The sequence below is a fragment of the Cariama cristata genome, unplaced genomic scaffold (assembly GCF_000690535.1).
Source record: "Cariama cristata isolate BGI_N322 unplaced genomic scaffold, ASM69053v1 scaffold14444, whole genome shotgun sequence".
NCBI lineage: Eukaryota > Metazoa > Chordata > Aves > Cariamiformes > Cariamidae > Cariama > Cariama cristata.
The window spans coordinates 13757-22316 of NW_009611332.1; the positions used below are offsets into that span (position 1 = coordinate 13757).

General features: G+C 58.3%; 1 protein-coding gene across 1 annotated transcript in view; it reads left to right on the plus strand.

Annotated features, from left to right (window-relative positions):
- Nucleotides 1-8560, plus strand: part of KIF21B (kinesin family member 21B) — a 23920-nt gene that overhangs the window by 3303 nt on the left and 12057 nt on the right. Inside the window, exons 4-18 of the mRNA XM_009698217.1 lie at nucleotides 472-621; nucleotides 859-993; nucleotides 1668-1835; nucleotides 2347-2462; nucleotides 3087-3282; nucleotides 3687-3876; nucleotides 3991-4054; nucleotides 4535-4759; nucleotides 5067-5148; nucleotides 5649-5766; nucleotides 6072-6263; nucleotides 6922-7121; nucleotides 7288-7395; nucleotides 7890-7958; nucleotides 8231-8460. Coding sequence (XP_009696519.1) covers nucleotides 472-621; nucleotides 859-993; nucleotides 1668-1835; nucleotides 2347-2462; nucleotides 3087-3282; nucleotides 3687-3876; nucleotides 3991-4054; nucleotides 4535-4759; nucleotides 5067-5148; nucleotides 5649-5766; nucleotides 6072-6263; nucleotides 6922-7121; nucleotides 7288-7395; nucleotides 7890-7958; nucleotides 8231-8460 — 2243 coding nt within the window. The remainder of the gene's footprint in view (nucleotides 1-471; nucleotides 622-858; nucleotides 994-1667; nucleotides 1836-2346; nucleotides 2463-3086; nucleotides 3283-3686; nucleotides 3877-3990; nucleotides 4055-4534; nucleotides 4760-5066; nucleotides 5149-5648; nucleotides 5767-6071; nucleotides 6264-6921; nucleotides 7122-7287; nucleotides 7396-7889; nucleotides 7959-8230; nucleotides 8461-8560) is intronic.

The window sequence follows — 8560 nt, forward strand, 5'->3', positions numbered from 1 at the left end:
AGGCCAGGGGGATGTGTAGCTCCTGGGTGTCTGCTTGGGCTCTGGGGACAGGGCTGTGAAAGTGTCCTGGTTCCCACGTAGCTGCTTGTGTGGGCCAGAAACAGGACAGGGTCGGGCAACCAGAACCAACCCAGACTGCAGCTCAAGAGCTTCGTGGGGCAGACAGGCACATGTATGCACACCTGTGCACACACGTGCACACATGCACCGTTCCTTCTGGGCATCCTGTCCTAGCTGGGTACCCGTGCAGGCATGTCAGAGCTTGCCTGCACACCAGCTCTTCGGTCATCCTTGCTTAAGCACACACGTGTGCGTGAACACACATGCACGCCCAACTGTGCGGCCTGTCCTCCTGGCTCTTGGGACTGCAGCAGCGGGAAGGCAGAGGGCAGCTCCTGTCAGTCCCGCTGTGCCAGGCTCTAGCGGCCTCCTGCTTACTACTACTCACCCCACACCTTCTTCCCCACTCAGCTCTACAATGAGGAGATCCTGGACCTGTTTGACAGTGCCCGTGACCCTGACGCACGCCACCGCAAATCCAACATCAAAATCCATGAGGATGCCAGCGGGAGCATCTACACCACGGGGGTCACATCACGCCTTATCAGCTCACAGGATGAGGTGGGTGTAGGATGGGGCAGACATGGAGGAGGGATGGGAGCTGGGTGCCTACTAGCCAGGGATGTGCTATGTGGGGACAGCCAGGCGAGGTGGGGTTCTCACCTGGGATGGGACAGAGCAACCCTGGGGTGATGCAAGGAGAGGCGGGTGTGCCTGCTGGGCTGTGGCAGGGTATGGTCCTGACTCCCTAGAAGGGTGCTTCAAGGTTTCATTCTTCCCTGCCCCATCTCGCTGTAGCTGATCCAGTGCCTAAAACAGGGGGCTCTTTCCCGTACCACCGCCAGCACCCAGATGAACGTGCAGAGCTCTCGATCCCACGCCATCTTCACCATTCACCTGTGCCAGATGAGAGTGTGCACCCGCCCGGAGCTGGTGAGATGTGCTCCTGCCTCATGGCTGGGCTGTTCCTGGATCTGATACCTAGGCAGTGTGTGGGGGTCCCTTGCAACGTAACATCCCAAGTAACAAGCGATAGGACAAGAGGAAATGGCCTCAAGTTGTGCCAGGGGAGGTTTAGATGGGATATTAGGAAGAATTTCTTCACTGAAAGGGTTGTCAAGCATTGGAAAAGGCTGCCCCGGGAAGTGGTAGAGTCACCATCCCTGAGGTATTTAAAAGATGTGTAGACGTGATGCTTAGGGACATGGTTTAGTGGTGGGCTTGGCACTGCTAGGTTTACGGTTGGAGCTGATGATCTTCAAGGTCCTTTCCAAGCTAAGCGATTCTATGATTCTGTGAAAGGGGAGAGGATTTGAAGTCTTGCAAAGAGAGGCAGGGCTTTGTCTTTCTTCTTTCCAGTCATAGCCAGCCTTAGCATTTAATAGGAGCTGAGGTCTGCCCTGGAGCAGCCCCGTCCAAGGCAGGGACAGTCTGGCCCAAGCGATTGCCCAAAGCAAGCTGCTGTTGGTACCCTTTCCCCCATCCATGAAGGGCTGGATGCGGAGGGTGAATGCTTGGACTTTTGCTGATGTCCGAGTGTGGCCAAGGGAGCTCCTGCCCGCTCTGGATCTGTGGTGGTAACTCTCTCCATGTGTGCCTGGCTGCAGGTGAACGGGGAGGTGACCACTCTCCTGGATGGTGCCCAACCCACCACCGAGTATGAGACCCTCACGGCCAAGTTTCACTTCGTAGACCTGGCTGGCTCAGAGAGGCTGAAGCGAACCGGTGCTACTGGTGAAAGAGCGAAGGAAGGCATCTCCATCAATTGTGGGCTGGTATGGCCCTGGGTACCAGCATGCAAGGGGAGGGGGGGATGCAGGGCCTGCCTGGGGGAGCCTGTGACACCTTTGGGTCCTGCTTGGAGCTTCTCTTGGCTGTTGGGGTTGCTGCTCTCTCTGCTGGGGTTTATGCTACCTGGTCTGGCAGGCAGGAATATGCATGATCCAAAATGCCAGTGGTGAGGGCACAGCTCTGCTGCTGAGGGCAGGACTATGGGGAGGGCTACAGCTGGGCACAAGGCTGCAAGTCCCCAAAAGGTCGAGGTCTGCTAACTTGAGCTTAAAAAAACTCCAGGGCTCGATGCCGCTCCTCAGTGCACGTGGGAGAAAGGCACAGCCCAGAGAAGTGGGGCAAATGCTGAGACTGGCAAGGGAAGCACCATGCCTCACCTCTTTACCCTAAACATGTGCCACAGCATGCGACTCAGGCCTGATGTGCTGGCTACGTGACAGCTGTATTCTCAGCAGGGGCTGAATCTGGGGGGACACCTTTCCTTTCTGTTGGTAGCTGGCGTTGGGGAACGTCATTAGTGCCCTCGGAGACCAGAGCAAGAAAGTTGTGCATGTGCCCTACCGTGACTCCAAGCTCACCCGCCTGCTGCAGGATTCTCTTGGGGGCAACAGGTAAGGGGGTCCCAGGCCAGGGCTGAGCCCTGGGAGAGGATTGCAGGGGCTGTCCCCCTGCAAATAGGGCCAAGGGTCTATGGAGCCATGTAGGAGCTATTTCAGGACTCAAATGCTTCGTGGGTTGCCTGGTGGGGAGCGGGGAGGGGATGCCTCCTGGTAGGCAGTGCATGACTTTGCAGATGTAAAGACCTTGGCTATTCATGAGTCCCAGGCAGAATTAGCCAGCTTTGGCAGAATTAGCTGGTGCAAAACACTCTGGAACCCGTGCAAATCTGGGACTTGGCAAGTGGTGTTGCCCAGCATGCGATGGATTGAATTCCTTACCTGCTTTGGGGGTACTTCCCTGAAGAGCCCATTCTTCCCCAGCAATCCTGGTGTGTGGGGGCTGGCTGGTGGTGGTTGGCTTTTCTCCATACTGTGTGATGTGTTGCTCATGGGGTCTTGTTGGTGCTCTGCTCTGGGAGGGACTGAATCCAGTTTATACCTTGGTTATAAAACACAGAAGGACCTAGGATGGGTGTCTGGGGGCATGTGGCCTGTGCTGCGTCCCAGGTCTCCAGGTGCCGAGTTGGCACAGGGTGGGGGAAACTGTCCTTTCATCCTGACCTTCACCTCCCCAAGTCAAACCATCATGATCGCCTGCGTGAGCCCATCTGACCGGGACTTCATGGAGACCCTGAACACGCTCAAGTATGCCAACCGGGCTCGCAACATCAAGAACAAGGTGGTGGTGAACCAGGACAAGACAAGTCAACAGATCAGTGCCCTGCGGGCTGAGATCGCCCGCCTGCAGATGGAGCTGATGGAGTACAAGGCAGTGAGTGGTCAAGTGAGGCTGCAGAGGTGGGATGGAGGCAGGAGCAGAAAGCCTCCTCCTTGTATTTGAATTGGGTTGGTTTTAGCGGGAAAGACCCCCCTGCCTATCACGCTCTGCCCCTATTGATAGGGGTAATTGCTACGAGAGGTCAGGAGGCTTGGGAGACAGGGGCTCAGCTCCTGCCCTGTCACAGGCAGGACCTTGGGCAGGTCTCTGGGGGATGCTAAGGCAGGGAGAAGTCTTGAAGCATCTCTCACCCTCTGCCTGTTGAACTCAGGCCTTCCTGGTCCTTAGATTTGTCCCTGTCCCTGCTTTGGTGGCTGGAGCTGCCCCCAGGGATGCAGTGGTAGGCCCCCATCTCCCAGCTTGCCCTGCAGTCATGGACTCCTCTCCTGTCCCCACAGGGTAAGCGGGTCATCGGGGAGGATGGCTCAGAGGGATACAGCGACCTTTTCCGTGAGAACGCCATGCTGCAGAAGGAGAACAGTGCCCTGCGCATGCGGGTGAAGGCCATGCAGGAGGCCATTGATGCTATCAACAGCAGGGTCACCCAGCTCATGAGCCAGGAGGCCAATCTCATGCTGGCCAAGGCAGGTGAGGCTGGGCTAGTGTGTGGCATGGTGGGTCAGCCCAGCCAGCGTAGCTGGGATGGGTGCTGCAGTACAGTCCCTGTCTTGCCTTGATCCATCTGCGCTTCTGCTCCTCCAGGTGATGGTAATGAAGCCATTGGTGCCCTCATCCAGAATTACATCCGTGAGATTGAAGAGCTGAGGTGAGCCAGGCATGAGGTCTGGTGAGTCACCTGGGTCCCCAGGCCAGTGGGTGCTGTGGTGGGGTCTGAGCCCAGGTATGGCTCACAGCTCCGTGCCTCCAGCATCACTGGGGTGAGTCATAAGCCCTGATGGAGTAACAGCTGACTACATTGCTGCTACACTGGGGCTGTAGGAGTCCTGGTCTTGGTGCCGGGCCATTGTCATCCTTTGTGTGGCCATTGATGGAGGCAGAGATGCTGGCAGGAGTGCCTGGTGTCTCCTAGGGACTGCTGGCTCCCCAAAGCTGGGTCCATCCCAGTCTCTTGCGCAGTCGTGGGACCCTGACTTGCAACATCCTGACCTTCTGAGCCAACGTGAATGGGAATGGCTTTGTGGTGACTCTGTCCCTGGTTCACACCATCCTAAAATCAGGCAAGATCCCCTCCTCCGGGGACAGTGGGATGTCCCTTCTTTGACCACATACTATCTCCACTCCCTAGGACGAAGCTTCTGGAGAGCGAGTCCATGAACGAATCTCTGCGTCGCAGCCTCTCACGTGTCTCTGCCCGGCCCCCCTACTCTGTGGGCTCATCCCCAGCATCGGGCTTGGCTGGCCTGTGCAGCCCTGCTGCTCCAGTGGAGACAGAGGCCTCTGATGTCCTCCGACGGGCCAAGCAGGACCTGGAGCGCCTGAAAAAGAAAGAGAGGAGGCAGAGGAGGAAAAGGTGAAGGCAGCTGCTGTGCAATGTTGGGAAGGGGGAAGCTGCATGTCGGTCCCTCTCTGTCCTTGTGGGGTTTTGAGTATCCTGCTTCTCCCATCCATGATGAATCCAGAGCACCGAGGCAGAACCCAGATGCCTGGGTTCCCCTCCTAGCGCTGCCTTGCCCTTGGTCTCCTTTTCACCCACCACACGAGCCCAGAGGCTGTTTCCACCAAAGGGTCCAAAAGCAGGAGGCAAGGGGAGCCCCAGCAGGACCCATCCCTGGGCTCCCCCATGCTGGGGCTCACCAGAGCCCCTCTGCTCTCCCCAGCCCGGAGAAGGAAGCATTTAAGAAGCGGCAGAAACTGCAGCAGGACAACGGGGAGGAGACGGATGAGAATGAGGTGGAAGAGGTGAGCAGGCTTCATGCTCATACTGAGGCGGGTGTTTGGATATGGAGCATTGTCATTGCCCTATGTGGGAGAGGAACCAAGCCCAGCCTGGCCCTGCAAGAAGGCTAGTGGGGTTGTGAAGCTGAGGACTCCATGCTGGAGTCAGGGGGAGCTGGGTGGTCCCCAGCCAGCCCTGCCGTGGAGCAAGGAACCCACATCTTTTGGGGCTTGATTAATAAGTGTAGGTGAAGGGCAGGTTGGGCAATGCAGTGCTACTCAGCTGGGAGGGGATGGATGCAAAGATGGATGGGGAACAGAGCTGGTCCTCTCAGCAGTGTACGCTGGAGGTCCAGAAACAGTGCTGCAGCCCCTGGGCATCCTGTGGGGGGGGAGGCTGAGTCCCGATGTGGGGGCCGCAGCCCATTGCTGTGGGGTGAGCTCATGTTTGGAGGAGGGAAGAGCTGCAGAGAGAAGGGCAAGGCCATGCTGCAAGCTGAGGTTAGGCACTCATCTCTTAGGAGGAGGAGGAGGAACAGGACGAGAGCGGCTGTGAGGAAGAGGATGGACGTGAGGATGAAGATGAGGACTCAGGCAGTGAAGAGAGCCTGGTGGACTCGGACTCGGATGCAGAGGAGAAGGGTAAAGTGTGGAGCCATGCGTACAGCCCAGGGTATGGGGGTGCATTTGCTGGTGTCCCCTGGCACTGAGCTCTGGTCCTGGGAAGGGAGAGACCTCTGGAACGCCGTGGCCACATCTCCTTTGGGGGCTTGGAAAAGCACCAGGGTTGCTGCACGGAGTCTCCAACACTCCTTGGGGTGCTGTTGCTCCCCAGCAACAGGGGTTCCCATCGGCTCTCTCTGCCCTCCCCTTGTCCTGTGGCTCAGTGGGGTTGTGGGAGCGATGCCCCATCCCTCCCAGCCTGACTATCCCCCACTGGCCTCCAGCCGTGAATTTCCAGGCCGACCTGGCGGATCTGACTTGTGAGATAGAGATCAAGCAGAAGCTGATTGATGAGCTGGAGAACAGCCAGCGGCGCCTGCAGACCCTCAAGCACCAGTACGAGGAGAAGCTGATCCTGCTGCAGAACAAGATTCGGGACACACAGCTGGAGCGGGATCGGGTCCTGCAGAACCTCAGTGAGAACCACCTTGCTCATGGGATGCCATCCCCGCAGCGTCAGGCCCCAGTCCTTGCTCCTGCCTAGCTGACTCGGGGCCAAAGCATCTACCCCCTGCATGCAACACTGGCTCTGGTAGACCTTTGCCATCCCCTTGCCTCTGCTTGAGCCCCTGGGACCCCCAAGACCCTGCTTGTCTTGCCATGGGAGTGGGACTAGTCAGCTGAAGAGCTCTTGACACCGCTGGTGCTGGAGAGGTGGCTGGAAAGGATAGCAAGGCGAAGCCTCTTCTAGCCTTGAACACCACTTCGTGAGATGTGGAAACACTTGGGGGCACTGAGGTGCTGAGGGGCACGTGAATACCCCAGAGACCTAGTGATGTAGCTAATCTCTAGGCTCAGCAGGGCAGGATCACCCATGGCCATGGCTGCAGGTCTAGGTCTGCAGGTCCTCTCAGCCCAGGAGCTGTGCTATAACGCACTGTCCCCACCCTGCGCTGAGCCCTAACCCGACTCTTCCAGACAGAGCCCAGACCAGATGGGGCCAGAGCAAACGGGTGAGGAAAAGGTCTGGTAGGATGGGGAAGGAGCAGTGCCCAGTACCTCCAGGCAGGGTGTGTAGGTGCGGGAGGAGCTCAGGGCGTGTGACCATTGCAAGCCCTCTTCTTGCTCCCCCAGGCACCATGGAGTGCTACACGGAGGAGAAAGCCAACAAGATCAAAGCAGACTATGAGAAGAGGCTGAAGGAGATGAACCGGGACCTGCAAAAGCTCCAAGCAGCCCAGAAAGAGCATGCTCGCCTGCTCAAGAACCAGTCGCGATATGAACGGGAACTGAGGAAGCTGCAGGCAGAGGTGGCAGAGATGAAGAAGGCAAAGGTACCTGGATGTGCCAGGGCAGAGAGGGCATGCCCTGGTCAAGTCCCCTGCTCAGAAGTGATGTTTTCATTCCTGGTGCCACGTGCAGGACATCTGTCCGTCTGGTGGGTGGGTGCCCTGAAACAGTTGGGTGCCTGCATGGATCCACGTTGCCTTTCCATTTCAGGTTGCCCTGATGAAGCAGATGCGGGAGGAGCAGCAGCGAAGACGACTGGCAGAGACGAAGAGGAATCGGGAGATAGCACAGCTTAAGAAGGAGCAGCGCCGGCAGGAAGTGAGAGCCCAGCCAGCTTGCGTGTCGCTGGGTGTCCCTGTGCTGGCGGGGGACAGGGTGGGGACCTGGCTGGGCTGGCTCAGGGTGGCTCTTTGTCCTGCTCTGGCACTCCGAGGTGCTCATAAATATCAGTTGGTGACGCTCAGGGCCCTGCTGCACCCATGGCCTCACCAGGGGCTGTGCAGCCCCAGCAGAGCCCATCTGGCTGAATGGCTCCCAAGGGCTTCCCGCAGCTCCTAGTGCAGTTGTGGGAGATGCTGAGAGGTCTCTGCCATGCTCGGGGGGCAATGTGCCATCAGGGCCAGCTTCGAGGCTGGGAACCAGCTCGCTGTTAAAATCAGGAGTGAGGTTGTTCATGCCAAAGTAACAGCCCCAAGCTTTGGTGGTGGGAGCCCTGCCACCATCACTGGGGTGTCTGGGCAGGACCCCAGGAGTCTCTCTCTCTCGCTCTCTCTCTCTCTCTCTCTCTCTCTCTCTCTCTCTCTCATATGCAGTTTCAGATCCGGGCTCTGGAGTCTCAGAAGCGGCAGCAGGAAATAGTGCTGCGGAGGAAAACCCAGGAGGTGAGGAGGGGCAGTTTGGCACCTCATAGCCCCCAGCCCCCATAGGGGTCCTGGCCCCAGCGCTAGGCTTGGGGACACCCCATCCTCCAGACAGCGCCAGCTCTAGAAGTGGGTTTGCCAAAAGGGTGGGAGGATTTTTGTGGTCCAGTAACCAGGTAGGAGATGGTTGCAGAGAGCCACTCTTGGTCCCGTGGGGACCTAGAGGTGACAGTGACAGGTTTGGGCTGGGGACGCCCTTCTGACACCCTCTCCTCCATCCCTCTTCTGGGCAGGTCTCAGCACTGCGCCGTCTCGCCAAGCCCATGTCAGACCGGGTCGCAGGCAGGACGAGCCAGAAGCCAGCCATGCTGGACTCGGGTGCGGAGGTCTCGGCCAGCACCACCTCCTCTGAGCCTGAGTCTGGTGCTCGCTCCGTCTCCAGCATCGTACGCCAGTGGAACAGGAAAATCAACAACTTCCTGGGAGACTCCTCGTCCTCTGTGAATGGGGCTCGGCCTGCCAGGTCAGGGCAGGGGCTGCGTGGATGGGTGATGAGGCATCCCAGGACTCCCATGTCTGGCTTTTGGCTGGCGGCAGGGGTTGAAGGCCAGCTTCTTATTGTG